General features: G+C 42.0%; 3 protein-coding genes across 3 annotated transcripts in view; 2 read left to right on the top strand and 1 right to left on the bottom strand.

The window, feature by feature from the left end:
* The first annotated feature begins 349 nt into the window (after positions 1–349).
* Positions 350–4,187, top strand: LOC130180494 (class E basic helix-loop-helix protein 40-like). Its single transcript, XM_056394050.1, has 5 exons — positions 350–711; positions 856–919; positions 1,179–1,286; positions 1,711–1,834; positions 2,075–4,187. Exons 1-5 carry the CDS (start codon positions 641–643, stop codon positions 2,989–2,991), a joined length of 1,284 nt encoding a protein of 427 aa, XP_056250025.1. The 5' UTR covers positions 350–640; the 3' UTR covers positions 2,992–4,187.
* Positions 4,078–12,108, bottom strand: ttll3 (tubulin tyrosine ligase-like family, member 3). The gene is made up of 13 exons (XM_056394027.1): positions 11,942–12,108; positions 11,422–11,489; positions 11,215–11,315; positions 10,932–11,100; positions 10,498–10,553; positions 10,220–10,348; positions 9,992–10,106; positions 9,686–9,808; positions 9,420–9,600; positions 8,100–8,248; positions 7,434–7,677; positions 6,900–7,335; positions 4,078–6,802 (listed from the first exon to the last, which is right to left on the bottom strand). Exons 2-13 carry the CDS (start codon positions 11,435–11,437, stop codon positions 6,014–6,016), a joined length of 2,508 nt encoding a protein of 835 aa, XP_056250002.1. The 5' UTR covers positions 11,438–11,489; positions 11,942–12,108; the 3' UTR covers positions 4,078–6,013.
* Positions 12,109–14,201: 2,093 nt separating this feature from the next.
* slc4a8 (solute carrier family 4 member 8) overlaps positions 14,202–19,347 on the top strand; it is a 33,913-nt gene continuing 28,767 nt past the window's right edge. The window contains exon 1 of the mRNA XM_056399422.1: positions 14,202–14,487. Within this exon, the coding sequence (XP_056255397.1) occupies positions 14,449–14,487 (39 nt within the window). The 5' untranslated portion in view covers positions 14,202–14,448. The remainder of the gene's footprint in view (positions 14,488–19,347) is intronic.

Genomic DNA, 19,347 nt, shown 5'->3' on the forward strand with positions numbered 1-19,347 from the left:
TTTACTAGCAGTAGGGAGGCTACCTTACCCATTTGCCTCTCGTGCCCCAGGCCTGCGCTGGTTCGCTGCCAGTACGTTCCCCGCGCAGTGGCGCGCGCAGCCTTGTTTCCATACACTTCAGCATGGTGGTACACGGGATCCGACACGCGCCTCCCTTTGCTCTGACGTCAGCCGCTGTCCGCCCACTGAGGCTTCTTATCGGCAGAAAGTGGGCCGTCCCTCCGCCGAGGATACAGCGCCGTTTAACACGTGAGCCTCATGTGACGGAGGTAGGTCAGGCTGAGCGGAGAGTCAGAGGGTTTATTTAACTCGTCGCTCTGTCCTCCCCCACTTTCCCAACACGCCACCAAGAGGGTTGCCTTCCTTCAGCGGCGGGACCACGGCGTGGAAATCGCAAGGACTAACTTGAAACAATTCTCAAACCTAAGAAAAAAAAACCTTTACATGAATTAGCCTCGTGTTGAATTATGACAAATCTGTTAAAATTTTGAGCTTTTTTTTTTTTTTTTTTTTAAGCATTTTGGTGCATCTCACAAACCGCAACAATTTTTTTTCAACACGCTTAAATAAATGCGTGTTTTTTTGTGACTGCATTGGAAAAGTACCTCGACTTTGACTGCGTAACTGGAGTAAAAAAAGAATGGAACGAATTCCAAGCGCGCAGCCACCTCCTCTGTCCAAACACCAGGCTGATCTGTCAGACGTGCAGGGGTAAGTTACACTTTGAAAAATGTGCTCAGTAGACTCTGAAGCCTTTGTCTCAGGCCACTGGTCTGTATTATTTATTCTGTCTCATACACTTCACCGAACCATCACCTGATATCTCATTGTTCTTATCTCTTTATGTTCCTTTAGGATGGATTTCCCGATGTATGTTTATAAACCCAGGCGGGGAATGAAGAGAGGAGAGGACAGCAAGGTTTGTTATTATTATTTTTTTTTTGTTTATTGCCAACTTGTAAAATTACAGTTTAACCATAGAGCTCTTATTAAATGGTGTGAACTACAAGGGAAGAATTAGGCTGGTAGTAGTCCTGTAGTTCCATAAATGGCTGACCTCATTTCTGCTGTGACATAACTCCTGGAGAGCTCCCTATCAGTGACTGCCTCTGATCATAAAGATCTGTGTGCTGCCATGATCAGCTGAATTTACCTTACAATGCTGTTTATTCTTGCAGGAAACCTACAAGCTGCCTCACAGACTTATTGAGAAGAAAAGGCGTGACCGGATAAACGAGTGCATCGCGCAGTTGAAAGATTTATTACCAGAGCACCTGAAACTCACGGTAAGTTCATGCTGTAGCTTGGAGGGATAATGGGATTCAGTGAATTGAGTGGCATGCACCATCGAGTGGCTGATCAGTGGTATTACATCCTCTGAGCTGAGTGCGTCAGCAGTCAGTGAATGACAGCTCTCTTTGAAGGATGTGTCATGTTTCATCGCTTCAAGTGGAGATTTTAAAAACTTAGTTCAATCCAATCCAAAATTAAATTTAGTTATGATAAAATGAATAGACCAGAGTGGATATTATTTATGAAACGAATATTATCTTTTATCATAATAATCCTATCCTAATCATTATTTATGTTGGCTGTTGTTTTAGTGATCATGATAATATTTGAGATCATGCATAAGTGGGTCGGAGCGTTTATTTCCTATACGTTATGTAAGAGGTGAGGATGTGCTGATTGTGTGTGTGTCTCTTACAGACTCTGGGCCATCTGGAGAAAGCTGTGGTTTTAGAGCTGACGCTCAAACATGTGAAAGCCCTCACCTCTCTTCTGGAGCAACAGCAGCAGAAGATCCTCGCTCTGCAGAATGGCATTGAAATTGGTGAGCTGCGGATCACTTAGACGCACACACAAATACACATGTAGAACAAGATGTTCTTGTCGGACAGAATGTTAATTATCAAGATGAATATGCAATGATGGGAACATGCAGAGTTGCAGGCAAATAAGAAACTCAATACATAGCTACAGCTGTTAGAAAAGAGACTAAAAATCAGCAAAATCTCTCATCTATATCAAATTTCAGAATTTCTGACTGTGTGGTTTCTTGCTATGTTTATAGAGCAGCCTCCTGTCAGCCAGGAGAAGTCAGAGGAGATGTTCCGTTCTGGCTTCCACATGTGTGCCAAGGAGATTCTTCAGTATCTAGCCAGTCATGAGACTGAAGGAGACTTCACGCCGTCCCATGTGATCAATCACCTTCACAAGTTAGCTGCGGAGGTGCTGCAAAATCCAGTCCGACCCCGCACCCCTCTCAGCCCCCGACACGAGGAAAAAATCCCTACCTACCACCAACCTCACAAGGAGATGCACACCAGCTTACCCCCTAAACCCAGCGAGGGCTATGGGAGGAACTGTGTGCCTGTCATCCAGCGGGCGTACGCTCCGCCGAGTAGTGAGCAGAGTGGCAGTGATACGGATACAGACAGCGGCTACGGGGGAGAGCTGGAGAAGAATGAATCAGGGGCACCACAGGGGCGCCCAGATTATTACGGCCAGGAGAGCCAGCTGAAGCGAGCGCTGGGAGAGCGGCAGAGCTCCAGCATCAAGCAGGAAGATGATGAGCCGCGCCACAAACGACCCCGGGTGGAGTCGTCTGAAGATGAGCTGCTGTCAGGTGGAGAGTCGTCAACTTCGTCGTCCTCTAGCGGTTATGGTAGTTACATGAGCGTATCCCCCAACCATCCACCTCCTCCACATCCCCTCTGCATGCCTTTCTACCTCATTCCACCCTCTGCTGCAGCCTACCTGCCAATGCTGGAGAAATGCTGGTACCCCGGAGCCATGCCCATGCTCTACTCTGGCGTTGGAGGCTCCGCACCCGCCATGTCCAGTGAAAGACCGCCTCCACCTCAGCTAGTGTTGTCTCCCAGGGGAGGCTCCCCGGCCCCAGCCATATCTCAGACCCCCATGGACTCCCCTGCCCTCCTTCAGGCACTAAAGCAGGTACCACCCCTCAACCTGGAAACCAAAGACTGAGAGATGAGATGAACAGATGAACAGATGATCCTGTTCTAGTACCTAGGAGCAGAGACAGTAGAAAACTGAGCCGTTCCATAAACCATCCTCATTCCTCTCCTCTGCCCTGCAGCCTGGAGGTCAAACAGCAAATCAGAGGACTTGTAGAAATGATCAAGGACAGATAGAGGGAGGGGGAGGGGGGGCGGCATCCATCCACACTTGGATGATGCAAAGCTCTGGATGAATGTTCAATGCTCAGTCATATTACTCAGTGCAAATGTATCATATGAACTGGACCTGCCCTGCATACAAACACACACACACAGACACACACACACACACACACACACACACACTTGGTTGAATGTAAAGAAAGTAATGTTCTAGATGCTGCTGTTAAAGTATAAACGCCGATGACACTGATGCATCTCACTTGTAGCTGTTGCGATAGAGACATGCCATCTTTGTACTCTAGAAATCATTGCACCAAATGTTTAGTGGTAATATTTCACCCAAAGTTTGACGCCTATGTCCTGTAGGTCACCATTATCTTCACTGAAAATGCCCTTTGAACCAGACACTATGATGACCGACATCATAATAATACAAGGGTTCCCTTAGGTGTGTACAGACAAGAGTAAGGATACACCCAAAGCGCGGATGAAGGAATGGGCCACCACATGACCACACTGAATGAGAAGTCTTGTTTTTCATTGACTAACAGACAGATGAGATGGAGTTTCTGTAATTATTGTTCATAGACTTCTTGTACATTTCTATTTTTGATACCTGTTCTCCCACTCTGTCCATCTGGAGAGATAGAAAGAGGGAAGAGTGTGGACAAATGTACGTTGTGTACTCAGAAACTGTGTACATACTGTAGCACTGTGCTGGACCTGGTCTGCATACTCAACATCTGTTTCTGCTCAAGTCAAACCTGGTGTTTGTTCTTGCTGTTGCCTTTTACTTGTGAAAAGCTGATAAATCTCAGATGTTCATTCTCTGTACTGCGTATGAATACTGGAGTCAAAGGAGCGATGAGGAGAGAAGTGAATGTAAAAGTTTTACCAGAAGACTAGTTTTCTATAGAAAGAGGTACTTGAGATTTTATATTTTGGGACCTACATGAAAGATGTTTGATGTACATATTTTGTCTATAAATGTTGATATACATTATATAAGTGTATTAATAAAGTATTTTTTTCCCGTGGAAATTTGCTTTGACTGTATGTGTGTGAAAGAGAAGGGAGTGTGTGAAAACATCTAGTAATGAAATTCAATTTGTCCAGATTTAGTTCTTTTACAGCAACAAAACATTCATGTCACAGGGAACACTTATGTAATGACAGCGCTGTAGCCCAGATCTCCTGCTGGGTAACCGTCTGTGCCCACTAAAACAAGTAAACACGCATGAATGTAAACAGTTTCTGTTAATGTCCTGAGGCAATAATCAGGATCCATCTGCATGACAAGGAAACATTCCCCATGCTTTTACTGGCCGTATGACTCAATATAACATGCGTTTATTTACTTGTGATATCTTTCTCTGTAATTACACTCTTGGCACTATACTCTGCATTCTGCAGATGTACATCAAAAACGTAGATGCATAAATCATAATAAATACTACTCATCACCAAATCCTGTGTTGAGCAATCCCATTTTTCAGCTACATCATAGCGTTTATAATCATAGCTTCATCTCATGCTGCAACACGTTTGCATTTCTACAGCAGCCCAGAACATCCAGCATCAATGCTCAACATCATAAACTTTTCAACCACATACTATTAATGTTTCCGTTATCATTTCTGAGCTGTCGGAGTATAGTTGTATTCCATATTTGGTTTGTTTGTACAGACTCAGGCCATGGCCTGCACCCTAAATGGCATGAGTCCCATCTAAACAGTCTCTTGTTGTAGCTGTGGTCATGAGATACCATTAGCAAGCTGATTTTAGAAGCGTTGCTTATCCATTATTTCAGCCAATTTAACAATCTTTTATAGTTAAATGATCCCTTCCTTTAAGATTTCTCAGTAGTTGGGTCCAGGAGGCCAAGCGTTTAACATGCATAACATGTAACCACAACATCTCTGCTTTGACCTTTGTTGCACGTCATACCCATCTCTCCCTCCCACATTGTTTCCTGTCTGTTTCTATTTCTGTCAATCTGTCCAATTAAGGGCAAAAATTCCACCAAAAAAATTATCTTTCTAATGTGTCACTTTCAGTAGGTTATTATTTTAGCCACGTACTTCAGACAAGCTCCCATAGTAATTCAGAATTTTTAGCAACAAATTAAATCCATTTGGTCAAATATGTGGCAATTCCATTTGTAGTGGTGCCTTAATCATTCAGGAAAGCTATGTTGATGAGTTGACAAGCACTGACACTACTGAAGCTCTGTCGCAGTACCCATTTGTAAAACTACAAGATATTTGCACATTATATTAAAAGGCTGAAATGTCAAAATAAACAACTGTTGCTCAACCAACTTCTATTCAAGGGCTATTCTAATCTGTACCATCCTGTTATTCCCTTTCCCAGTCAAAGCTTTGACATAAACATACCATTAGATCATTGAACCTTTATTGCCACCTGCTGGGGATTTAAAATACCCACATCCTTGTCAGCAACATTAATTTTGAGCAAATTATTTGTCCTCAAAAGTTGGCTTGTTTTTGTCTGGTTTAATACAAATGAGCTTCAACACAACATTGAATGTTTACAGTATTCATAATCTAGATTTCAACCAGCAATCATCCAAAATAAGACATTATTCAAATCTACCATTAAAAATTATTGTCTGTGTAACAATTTACACATATTTACCATGATATTTAATCTTTAAAGCTGCATGATTATATTAACTTTCTACAAACAAAATCTTATGCATCACAATAATGGTTAACCCCTGATCTGATAGGGTAATACATTGTTCATTCCATTCCATTAAAATATAAATTAATATAAATGTTGTTGCTGAGAAATCCTCTTCACCACTCCCTGCTATCTGCTTTCCACCTTTACACTCAACACCATTAATGTTTATGTTCCCCTGTGCACTCTCCTTTATATTTGGCCACGCTTCGCCTATGAGAACGGAGGAATACGTGATGCTTGTAGAGGCTCGGGTGAGAGGATAAAGCTGGATTGCGACAGGCAACCGTTCCAGCCACAATGTTTGGTCGCAAGCTTAAGATCTCCAAGGTAGGGAGGGGACCCTGGAGTGAAGGAAAGACCCGGGTAGAAGTCCTGTGCTGGGGCTCAACACCCGTCTGGGGAAGGAAGGATCTAGGGATGTGGGATCCAAGGCCTGGACTGGGCTGAGTTTTACAATGTGGCACGCTGTGAGGGGGGCTGAGGGAAAAGGAAAGACTGCGTGGGACTAGAGTTGCCCCGTTGGCACCAAGACTCCAACCCAAACGTCGCGCTTTCCGCTGAGGTTCAGTGTGTACCACCAAAGGCTGCTCAGACAGAAGACTGCGGCAGGACCTGCGAACACAGGAGGTATTCTGGGTATTTTGAATGTCTGTTCTCCCTTCACGCCCCCTCTTTGGAGATGTTGATGTCAGCTGTGTCATTTTCTCTCCAACAGCTCGGTTCTCCTTGCCCGAATGGCGAAAAGCAGCAACAGCATGCGGCTTCTGACCTGATGGTTTATGTGTCGTTTCAACCCCCTCTGAAGATGTGTGGTCTGGGGGGAACTGGGTAGTGAGAGGTGCATAAGAAATAGCAGTTTGCCTCTGAAGGAGAGGTCTGGGTCGCCTCACGGGGGCTCCCTCCACCAGCAGGTTGACACCCACATACTGAGGAATTTCAACTGCAGCCTGCGAGGGTGATAAAGTAAAAAAACAAAGGAATGCATTTAGTATAACATCTATTATTCATTGGAATCCCAAACCTCAAGATACAGATCATTCCCACCTGTTTGTAGATCAGCTGGAAGCCTCCTGTGTAAGCACTGGAATCAGTCCGCCAGTCCAGCACAACCCTCAGTGTGTCCAGCTGCACAGCAGGGCAGAGGCGGGCAGTCACAGCAGTGGAACAGGACATAGTCGGACTGGCATTGATCTCTAGCAGCCAAGGCCTCAGATCTCTGCCCAGCATAAAGTCTGCTCCGTAGAGCTCAAAGCTTGACTTGCGGGGCTCGATTATGTCCTGGGCTGTTTGCAGGGCGCGGACCACTGCTTGCTGCATGCCAGGGACCACCACTGACTCCCATTTTGCTCCACAGCCTTGCTGCTGCAGAAAAGCCCTAAACTCAGAGCAGGACCACATATTGTCCTGAGGTAGGCCTGGATGACGGTTGTGAGATGGTTGGAAGTGCTTCTGGATGGAGTTGTTGCACAGGTGGACTGAGCTGAGTAAATAATGAATAAAGTAGGAAGGTAAGTGTAAAGTGTGCTTTGAATAAAATAGGTACATTTAGCCAAAGCACACGAATAAAATCTGTCTGACCTGTCCAGAGTTTTTGTTGAGTAGGGCTGAGTGGAGAACCGCAGGTAGCACTCTCTGTAGAACCACACAGTCAGAGGGTTCCAGTCAGTGACGAGGAACCACTGACGGAGGTCAAACTTGGTGCCGTGGATCAACAGAGGACGTTCCAGGTATTTCTGAACCACCCACTTACTCTCCTTAGTCATGGCTCTGTCTGTGTCAACGAGTGCCAAGATCTCGTCCAGGTGATTCATACACATAATACCTGCATGGTGGCGGTTGGTGTGACATGGAAAAGAAAAAAGGCCCCAAAATCTGACTGAAAAACATCAAAACTATGTTACTGACGACAACAGTTTCAGTGGCTGCAAACACGGTGTTTCACATGGCCCTCAAATCAAAGTACCAGTATTTTGGTTTTGTGTAGAAGTGCAGGCCAACACTCGTTCATCACACACTAAGGTAATCACATTAATATTTCCTTTGTTCCAATCAAATGTAGAAAACAGAAGCAATAACAACATCTACATGTCACAGGTCACACTATGTCCATAATATTCAGAACAAAAAAAGAAAGATTTTTTTTTTCAATATTCCAATATTGTGCAGCCTTAACGGAGCAGAAGTATAAGATTAATTTATTACATTACCGGGTAGCTGTTATGTTGCTGAGAAAGAAAGTCTCACCTCGTCCTCTCGACTTGGCACCCGGTTTGATGATCCAGATGTTATTCAGTCCATCTGTGTCCAGCTGAGGGCAAGCTTCCTGCAGTTTCGTTAACATGGCTTGGCAGCGCTCCACAAACACACTGCTACCCCTGATCAATGCACCTTCACTACATACAAACAATTTATTAGAATTCTAGATTGACCTTTAATTAATTTACAGATTAATCAATTGATATTATTGTGTTTTACTCCAGACAGTAATTGTGCTGGCTATCCACCCTCTCAAAGACCTCATGTGCCCAGTTTATTATGAATCTATTAATATCACTTTATTTGGAAAGGTCTGCTCTGACACCTACCTACGTTTGTTGCATCTTTACAGACAGTAACTGTGCACTAGTTGCAAACTGTACTTTAATCATGTGAGCAGGTAACAGCATATTGTATGTTACATACAGAAAAATCACAGATTCAACTAGAAGAGCACTCTGAGAGTGCAGACCTCTGATGCCATTGTCGAACAACATGAACCAGACCAGAATTCATAGTAAATGATTCATATCTGCCCTAAAATTGAATGGCCCCTGGCCCATGTCCCATCCCTCCACCAAGTTTGGTGCAAATCGGTTCAGAACCTTTGCATAAAACTGCTGAAAAATAAACAGCAGCAAGCAGTGAATATTAAAATAATCACTTTCTGAGTGTGGTATTAATGGACGTTACTGTTCATTGCAATGCAGAAAAGACACGGAGGGAGCTGTGGGGCAACAGGTTCATCAACAGCTCAGAAAACAAAAAAGGAAAGTCATCTTGCTATTTACTAAGTTTTTTATCCAAAAATAGGCAGCAGCGTTCTGAAGGTGCAGCTCAGTATTTTTTTTTCCAAAATGGCACTGTAGGCCACATACATTATATGTATACCAACTGCCAAAATACTGAACTATAAATATTAGCAGTATCATGTATTTTCTATGTGTTTCTATATACAGTAGTATGGACCTGGAACATGCTGTATTATTCCAGCGGCCCAACTTTTTAAACTAAGCTCAACTCTGACTCTGTATTTAACTCCGATCTGAGGTCTCACATGAACTCTAGCTTAAAAACATACACATACAGTATATTCTGTATGTATGCTGTATGTATAATGCTTTTGACACTCTTCTGAACCTCAACTAATAGGTAATAACTCAGTAGATTTTTTTGAAAACATTTAAGGGTGAGTCTTTCTAATGACCTATATGAAGTTGATGGGCTGAGTCGGACTGTCAGTGCAGCAGATAAATTTAGTCTGACCTAAGAAGGATCATTCTAGAAGCTGCCGGAAAACATACTCACTGCACAACCATGTAGTAGTCTTGCAGAAACTCTGTCCACTGCTGTTCCTCCACGGCAGGGGGCGTTTCCACGGTTACATCAATGTCACCATGCTCTAAAACACTGAGAAACTTTTGACACACGTATAAAGCTGTGTTGATCATTTCTAGACCAACAAATCGATGCCCCACATGATCCAACTCTGCAGAAAGAAGGAACAATTTTTTTACGTCATCATTGTCCTGCACTTCATATCATGACATATCGCGTAATTTTATTTCCTTTACTTTCAGAGACGCTGTTTTTGGCTTTTTGTTCTCGGACCACTGCTCCCTCTCTCACTGCTCCCCATCTACTTGTTTCGACCACATGCTGCAGCAGGCTGGTGCAAGCTGTCCTCCTGAAGTCCTCTAGGTTTTCACAGCAAACACAGCCATAGACAGAGAGGACATACAGGTTTGGTTAAGATGTTAATATAACATGAAGAGTGACAAGTATCCAAGTGTGATTTTTTTCCATATTCCATTCACACATTATTGCATCTATGATAGAAAGGATTTTTGACTATGTGTCAATGGAGCCATACGGCAGACCTATGAATGCATGCTTCTCATCCTCTGCCCCAAGCCTGTAGCATCGTGGGAAGAAGGTATCAGGATCTGCTGTATCAAACCACTGAAGGTTACGCAGGTTCACACAGAGCCCCACCTGAAAGAAAACAGAATTGTATACGTAAGAGGAGGCAGGGAGAAAAAGTTGGCCAAAGCTGAGCATCTTGCATTTTTGCCAGTCAATCATTAGCAACTCTTTAGATGTGAGACCTTGGTGGTAAAAGTTCCAGCATTTGCATAGTGATTGGTCATTTGGTCATTCCGTAAGGAGCGACAGTCGATGCAATCCCGTCGTGTCGTCCAGTAGAAATATGCTGTTTCGTTTCGAACCAGGCGGGACTAGAATAAGTTAAGGCAACGTTAAGTTAGTGAGCCAACTGAGCCTGAAAGTACAGCGTCATGGAATTAAAGACACACACATTCAATTGCTTTCAGAATGTGCAAGATGTCAGTGAAAAGTTGTTTGGTTCACTTGAACGTTATCTTACCATGAGGTCATACATGTCATCGTGGTTCTCCTCTTTCTCGCCTTCATCCACTCTCTCTGAAAACAGATAAGTAAAGTGTGTGTGTAAAGGGCAGGGGTCTGTGTTATAGGCCTGTCATGTGGTACATAATGTATCATTCATCAGGTGAAGGGGTCTAGTGCTCCAGTTACATATACATCCACTCCACTCCACTTTTAGCTTTGACAGCTACACAAGACTATTACTCATCTTTCTTTTGGACTAAATCTAAGTCATTGGTTGGACAAACAAATATAACTTGTGACTTATGACACTTATGACTTGTGTTATATTTTGCTAGTTCTATGTGTGCAAGACCTTAAACCACACACACACACACACACATTATTGTTCCAGTATTTCTGTCAGCAACGTGGTGAAAAGACTTTTTCTTTCTCTTAAACTCCTTGTCTCACCAGTAACATCAGCACTGACAAGGCCATCATCCCCATCCTCCTCCTCATCACCATGGCAATAAGGTGCTCTCTGGACCGGACTTGGCAAACGACGTTCCACCCACCCTCTGGCCCATAAGGCAGCACGGATCACAGGATAGGGCCCTCGCACTGAAAACACTTTCCTCAACTGAGAATGAGTGGAAAAGGAAATGTATAAGACATGCGTAGATTTACTCCAAAGAGGATGGAGGATAAATATACAGATGTGGTACGCTGATATCTGGTTTGTACATATAATCACCTTGACTGCTTTCTCCACCAATGCTTTAGCTGCTTTCAACCTGTCTGGTTTGATCGCAGGCAGGCTGGGCAAAATGCGGCATAACCTCCCCTCTTGTAAGACTAAGAAAAAAAAAAAAAAAGAGAATGTGTCTGAAAATGTTTGTGTATATATAGCTTCAGATTAATGTGTATATACGTGTATATACAGATGTTAATCTGCTCTTACCTGGCATTTGCTGCATTTTACTTGTTCAAGTTCCCCTCTCTGATGATCAGTGTAATGCATTCACTTCCCTGGAACAGATATGTTATTATTAGAAATTATTTTCACGCCATCATATAATTCTAAAAATGTCTTCATTGTGATCATAATATAATATTTTGTAATATTAGGACATAGTTGCACTTGAGCAATAAACAGAGAGAGAGAGGCATTATTATAAATGGGTTGTCTCTGTGGCTTATGAAGAAGGATCTAAATCGGGTCAAGCAGGCATCTAAATCTGGACAGAGCTGACTGAGGCTGTCAAAGCTTCTCACTGACATAATCATGCTCACACACATACACACACACATGCAGACACAGCACATAGCCTATATGCACAAAAATAAAAGCATGTAGATACTATGATTATTCAAGTTGCCACGACCGTGGATGACCGAGCGATTAGGCATAACAAACCATTTCTAAAATGCATTTCCATCACAAACAGCTCAGAATTTACATTGAATATTAATATACAAACCTATTGTTGTCACTTCCCCAGTGACCCTACCACTCTGTCCATGGACTCCCCCGGTCCTGCTTCCTTCATGCTCCCGCAGACAGTTCCCATAACAACCATGCATGCTCCCACATAATGTTTATAGTTGCCATAACAACCGTGTCCAGGGAAGAAACAGGACGCCACATGCAGCTCGATGAAAAAAAAACAAAAAACTACCACCTTTAACCATGCGTCGAAGAAAGTGGGTCACTTAATCTGAAGCTATCAGTTGCGGTGTAGTTTACACGTGTAGGTGACGTGCACAAGAACAATTAAACCTGCCGAGACACGACACGACGACATATCTGATATCCGCTATCTAAGATCGGTAAACCTTGGGGACCAAGCGGCTGCGGAGGGTCAATCTGTTGCAGCAAAATCCAGTCAAGTGTTTATTAGTGTGGCAGGGGGACAGTCTCATACTTGTTCTATTCCAAAGGGTTCATGATGAGGCTAATGTGGAGGAAGGCACTACGGCCTTAAGTGTAATTCATATTTTGTTTACTTGCTTATGAATACAGGCGACCATATGCAGTGGTTAAAGCAAAACTGCCAGTCCTGGATCTCAAGTAATAGGCTAAACTCATTGTCACCTATGTCAGACATGAGCACATGAGCTGTATGCTTTGTGTATAGATTATAACGTATACTTGGCGCAATGCTTTAGCTTCCCACAAGATGGCATCCAAGACTTTCTAGTAGGCTTATGTTTTAGTGTGTAACAAGATCAATCAGATCCATCATGTCTCTGTTCTTGTTTTCCCTTTCATTTCATGTGCTCACTGCTCACTTTAGCATTCATGTCTGACTGCTGAGGAACCCTTTCATGTCTTGTTTGAGTAGGGTAAATTATATTTCCATTGTATCCTATTTGATACATACTGTATCTACTCCACTGAATTTCAAAGGAACATATTGTAGGCCTACTTTCTCTCTGGTGCGTGTATTTAATAGCTGTAGTTAGCAGTTACTACATTTATAATAAAACAGAATACATTATTATAGCTTATTATAATAGACTATATAAAGTAGTTAAAATTTGTGCTAGTCATCTACATGCTAATGCATCAATGATAATGATATAATAATGTAAACCGAAGAAAGGGACATTCTGCACAATTAAAATTTTTATGCTTGATACTTTACACATATTTTGCTGCTTCTACTTTTATTCAGGTTCAAGTTTTTATGGATGAGGACTGTAACTTATAATGGAGTATTTTTGAATTGCTACTGTCCTTTACTCATGTAAAGGATTTAGCCTACAGTGATGGGGAAGCTACTTTAAAAGCATAACTTTGCAAGCTTCTAATTACTTCACATTGGATGAAGTTGAACTACAGCAAGGTTAGCATAGGGAGAAATCTAGTTTGGTTAATTAAAGCTACTTGTGACACAAAACTATAAGAAAATATAATACGAAAAAGTCAGAGCCAGCAAAAACTGCTGCTCAATTGAGTTTATTGCAGAAAAAATCCTACTTGTTCACAGGTAATAACATAAACAAAATAATAAAATACCCCTTTATTCATGGGAAAGTAAAAAGGAACATCAGCTTTGCTTTTGTAAACAATAACTGCTTATGGCCATGGTGATTCTTCCTCAGGCTGAGATTCGGGAGGCTTATCCATGATAACGTTGATGTGACCACTGAGCAGCACCCTTAGTTTCAGTAGTTAGGTACACAAAAAAAAGTAATTTAACTACATATGCTCATATGAATGTAGCTGAACTACCGGCAAACTACTGCAACATGTAGTTAAGACAACTAGTTTAACTATATAGTCCACTGATCCCCAATATTGCTTACCTAAATATTTTTTCTACCAGTTGACTCTTTAAAAATAAGTAAGTATCCTAAATCAGCCTAATTATGAATAAACAGTTTGTCTGCTTGTATTTAATTGTTTTATTGATTTTAATAGCTGGATGATGCAGAGTGTAACTGTGCTGTGTGCCAGTAAATGTAAAAGAACGAGGGAACTGAAGCCTTTGGTGTGCACAGTGGTCTCAGTCCAGCAGCTGAACGTCACAAGCTACCAAACTGAACACTGTATGGAGTGAAGTAAAACATAGCTCTATAAGCTTATGACGGTTTTGGCTTTATTGTGTTGGAAAGCAGCAGTGCGTCGCAGCCCGTTGTGTGCCTCTGCGCTCTGATTGGCTGACGCTGCAGTGATGCTCTCTGCATCCTGCTCCCACAGCCAGGACAGGGAGGGAGGGAGGGAGGGGAGCTGGAAGCGCGGCCGGGAAATCATCATAACATAGGGGGGCAAAATTATGCTTTTCACCGTTTTCCTCATCTGGAAGAGATGTTTCCCCTCAACATGTCTGCAGAAACAGAAGTAGCTGCTGTCGCCAGCTCGTGACTGCTCCTTCAAAAAAACAAAACACGTCCTCAGACAGCGCAGCGAGGCTGGTCAGACCGAAAAGTCTCACCTTTACACTCCGTGAAGACTGAGCAGGTGCACCCAAAGGCCACGAGCATGCCCGTCAACGACTCCGAGAGCATACTGAGCTACCAGGTAAAGTGTCCTTTAATACATGGCGCGTTGCTTTGACAAGGTGGAGCGGCACAGAGCAGGCTGAACACAAGCTCCAACAACTGTTAGAAATTCTCTGCTCTAACTCACAATTTGCTGCTGGAATAATGGACTGTGGCATGTTTAAGGAACTATTTGATGACAGCAACGATCACCTGCTGCAGTGTTTTAAAATTATCAGGGTTTTCTTTTTTTTTCTCGCATATTTTACGTCTAAGAAGACTCAGTAAACGTTATCCCTGCATCCCTGCAGGATGCTGCTGTATGCTACGTGTGCGGAGGATGTTGTTGATATTGTTATTCTGAGGTGCAAACACGTGCAGTGATTCCTGGGAACGGATCACATCGCAATGCACTGACAGATCTTACTTCTTTTTAGACTGATCACACATGGATTATTGTAGGAGTGCCGCAGATTATTAATGATCAGATTCAGACACATTTTAAAACACAGCGCTGATTAAAATGTCAACGGCTCCTCCTGAAGTCGCGCGCGCGCGCGCGTGTGTGTGTGTGTGTGTGTGGAACGACAAGAATGGGACGGTGTGTTGGATTTTCAGCTCACTCTCGCGTGTTATTTTCCCAGTTACCCTCAAATGACCTTGACGCCATCCTTACACTGTGCACCATACAGCGCTGGGTGTCCATACATGTTCTTTATTAGCCAATCCTAGCTGCAGGGGGGAGGACAGTGTGACGGAGGAAACGGTTTTGATCCTTATGTCCTGTTGATGTGTGATCCATTATAAAACCCTCGGTTAGCTGATGAGGCAGGGGTAACCAAGGAACCAGTAAGGACAAATGGACCATTGAAACACGCTCAGGGATGTTTATTCAAGCTGGTATGCACTACCAAGGCATGCAGTATCATAGCTTAAAGGACTTAATTTAGCCTACCCTAACATGGCTATGTCATCATGGTGAGTTATAATAACATCCTGTCTGAGGGCAGGAGACAGATGGAGAAGTGCCAGAGGTGGAGCTGGAAAGTCTCTGATATGATTAGACAGCTTTCAGACAGGGAGGGAAAATTGCCAAGGAGCATCACTCTTCAAACATTACCAGCTTACTGTCACTAAAGACAACCTGTAAGTTTGTCTCTCCTCCATATCTGTGGCAGTCTGGTCAATCAGCATGCACCGGTATCGTTTCCTTTCTCCCCACCTGAAATCTGTTGAAATGTTTGCTAAGGCACTGTTGAAGTGTCCCAAGCAGTGGGAGAGGTTTTCAGATCCTTTGATTGAGCATAAACAACAATATGAAAATATAAAAATACACAATTAGCCCAGAAGAAAAGGTTCTACATTCAATATTTTACTTTAAAAGTTTGGGAAATATTGGCAGTGTAATGTAGCAGCAGTACTCATGCACAAGGATGCCTATCCACTGTGCTAAATTATTGATGTGTTGTTTTGTATGTTGCACTTTGCAGCATTAATGCCGTTAGTGAGCCAAGTGTTCCTAAGCTTAAATAAGCAATTTCTATTTTTATTTTAGACATATTTATATTGTGTTCAATCTTTAAAGTGTCAGAAATTCAAATACAAATTCCTAAAGCTAAAGGTAATGTCTTCAAATTGCCACGTCCAAAACCCAAAGAATGAAGAAAAAACACAAATCCTCACAACTAAGGAGCTGGAAACAGAGTGTTTTTCACATTTTTGTTATAAATGGTAAATGATAATCAACATATTTGCTGATTACTCTTCTGTTGGTTGTTTCAGCTCTACCTCATAATATACTGATAAGCATACACTCACATTTGTCTGTATTTATCTTTATCATACAATACTGTAAATGTAGTGGTAAAAGTACAATATTTCAATTTTCCATTTCCAAAAGGCTTATTCATGGAGTACTTATACCTTAAACTGAACTTCAGTTGTTAAGTAGATAGGCTATTGTAATTAGTTTTCACCTCTGGATGCCCCTGAGTTAAGACCTAGAGCTGCTTAATGGCCAGAAGTACACAAATTGGGGTTACATGAGCATTTCAAAGTGAAGGTGTGTGAATATAGTGTAGAGATGAAAGGAAACACATTAGCAATCTTTTACAAGTAAATTAAAAGGTAAGTGATGAGAACAGTGTGCAGTCAAAGAGTAGCAAATCTAATTATGAACAGGGCTTGGTCAAAACCTAGTATGTGATTGGGCTGCGTATAGTCAATGTGATTGACAATGTAGATGAAAGCTGTCATGGAACCGCTGTAAACAACTGACTTCACAGCGTCCTGTTTGCAATCTGCTTAGTGTCAGCTCGTTTCAGCCCTTCCCTTTGTGCTTTATGCTTCTCTCCTACTCTCTGTGCTCACACATACAGAATATTAATACAGCCAAATTCTCAATGAAGTTGTTCTCATTTACATATTTTTCTGTTTCTGTTGTAAGACAACAAAACAACTTTGAAATAATAACTGAAACGTAAATCCATTTCCAAGCTGCTGCGATGCACTGCTAAAATCCTGATTTTATAACTGTGACATTGTTTGACAAAATCACCAAACACAAAGGTTAAAGACAAAAACTGTGCTCTGTTTTTGGCTATATTTACTTTTAAAATGATCACTCAGAAAGAAAGTAAGAAGTGACAGAATATCTATCTCATTTTTTCTCTCACACAGTGCACGCCCCCCTTCTGGCATCAACAATAGTTTTAATACTACTGTATTTCCTCAAAAAGTGACAGGGGCCTTTATTTACCTCAACTGCAGAAGGTAATGTGCCTTTATTTGAGGCAGGCTTGTATTAGATGCTGGTCTTTATTTCTAATTCCCTGCGTCTGATATGTATTATTGATTCATCCAGGTATTTTAGTATGAAGTGTGGTTTTCAGTTGCTCCCATTTGCCATATTAAACTTACTGCAACACTTACTGCAAAGTTTCAAATTAATAGCTGTAGCATTTCTGTGGACAGAAAAACCTTTTATTTATTAACAGGACTTTTAATGCTGTGCTGCAGTAAGCATGTTGTCTCATTTCCGGTTGCTGGTGTTTCTGTTGTTTTCAGATCTCCTAGTTTCTTCAGCAGTTACAGATGAGTTCTCTCTCTCCCTCCCACTCTTCTGCTCTCTCTGCTCGGTGTGTCTTATGTTTACTTATTCCCCTGCCCCCTAGTAATAATGGTACATGTAATGAAAGTAGTTTATTTGCGATGATGGAGGCAAGGCTCAGTGATTTGGAAGCGCTACTCTACTTACCTGCAGCTTCCGAGCAGCTGGGAAACCAGGGTGTCAAGGTGACCGCCCGTAACAAGAGGTGTATCTGTAAGCCCACAGTTTACAGCCATACATTGTCCAGCAATATACTAGGTTTGAAATAAAGTCTCTAAATCTAGTGACAGATGTGCTAAATTGGCAACACTGCAGGCTGTAAACGTCCGGCTAATAGAAACTGTTTACATCGAATCATTTTCAAAGCGCAATAGCCAGTAGGCAAACTACAACTCAGTCAAATGACATTCAGCTGACCGATGGTGGAAATATGATCACTCAGTCAGTCAGTCAGTCAGTCAGTCAGTCAGTCAGTCAGTCATGGACATTCACGATTACAGGGCTGGCCCTGCTGTTGCAGTCCAGCCAAAAACAAAACCCAAGAGAAATAATGTTTATGGTTAAATACATCTAGTGCTATACTGCTCCTCTTAAACTGCCAAGGTGACAGTCAATATAACACTTTGGATTGATACTTGGACCTCAGAGAAGTACTGTATAGATACAAGACCTCATTCCTCACTTATACCACAGATTCTCTTCATATTTATGAGCTTACAGATGCTTAGAAATCAATAAGCCCAACAAATGCAAGCACAGACTCACATGCCACACTACAGTGCACTGACATACATACACTGACTGTCCTGTAACTGAGCCAAACTAAACCAGTGTGAAAAACTACATATATTCAGTTGGCACAAACGTAACTATGTGAGGATCATTATGTTTTTTCAAGAATGTGATCAGTAAGTTCAGAAAATATATATATTGTTGTACATCTGAGACATGACAGCTTTTGATGGTGTTAGTATTTTCCCTGATACTGTAAGACTGTGAGTCTAGTTCCAGCTTAGTAATAATTTATGGCACTATGCATCATAAATTTGTCTCAGCTTTTAGTCCTCCCAATACAAGATTGTCACAGTTCCCCTTTTCAGTCCTTTTACAGCAGCTATTTGGCATCCCTCCCAAGCTTTCACTTTAATCAGTTCGGTGCCACAGAGTCCATTTAGAGAGCACAATCCAGTGTTAACCTATCAGACAAGTCCATGTGTATTTTAAAGAGAAACACTGTAGTCTTGCACAAATCAGCCATGGAAGTGAAATTTAATAATTCTGAGTTCTTTGCCTGTGAAAAGTGTCTCAAAACTCTCAATTTAATATTTTAAAATGCACAATACATCACTCCCATGCTTGAAAACTGTTACAGTACTGCAGCATGCACAGAGCCGCCACTTTACAGTCAGTAGAATGAATGAGTGGAAAAAAGTCCTCAAGCAACAGCAGATCCATTGACACAATGACTGGGAATCATCTAAGCACACACATTTAGGAGTGTAGCATCTTTAGTGTTTGTTTTAGATTCACAATCCTCTCTAAATGCTTATTGTCTCAGAATTTTAATTACACTGTATATTACAATGTTTTACCCACAAAACCAACCATGAATCTTTCTAGAAAGAAAACAATTAGAGAGCGAGGGCTGTGGGGAGGCAGGATTGTATCTGTGATATTGAATAAGGTGTGTATGACTCATGCTATCCGTGGGCTGAGGCAGTCAAAACAGCCACCCCTCTCATCCTATGTCCTCCAGATCTCTCCTTTCCTGTCTCACTCTTTCTCCATTAC

This window comes from Seriola aureovittata, chromosome 2, assembly GCF_021018895.1.
Source record: "Seriola aureovittata isolate HTS-2021-v1 ecotype China chromosome 2, ASM2101889v1, whole genome shotgun sequence".
NCBI lineage: Eukaryota > Metazoa > Chordata > Actinopteri > Carangiformes > Carangidae > Seriola > Seriola aureovittata.

Bases quoted from the DNA above. Each gene is read 5' to 3' on its own strand.
- LOC130180494 (XM_056394050.1), top strand. From the start codon at position 641: ATGGAACGAATTCCAAGCGCGCAGCCACCTCCTCTGTCCAAACACCAG. The intron at 712-855 runs GTAAGTTACACT...ATGTTCCTTTAG, and splicing joins GATCTGTCAGACGTGCAGGG to GATGGATTTCCCGATGTATG. The intron at 1,835-2,074 runs GTGAGCTGCGGA...CTATGTTTATAG, and splicing joins GCAGAATGGCATTGAAATTG to AGCAGCCTCCTGTCAGCCAG.
- ttll3 (XM_056394027.1), bottom strand. The intron at 9,809-9,991 runs GTCTGCCGTATG...GTGAAAACCTAG, and splicing joins TGAGAAGCATGCATTCATAG to AGGACTTCAGGAGGACAGCT. The intron at 6,803-6,899 runs GTGGGAATGATC...TCACCCTCGCAG, and splicing joins TCCAGCTGATCTACAAACAG to GCTGCAGTTGAAATTCCTCA.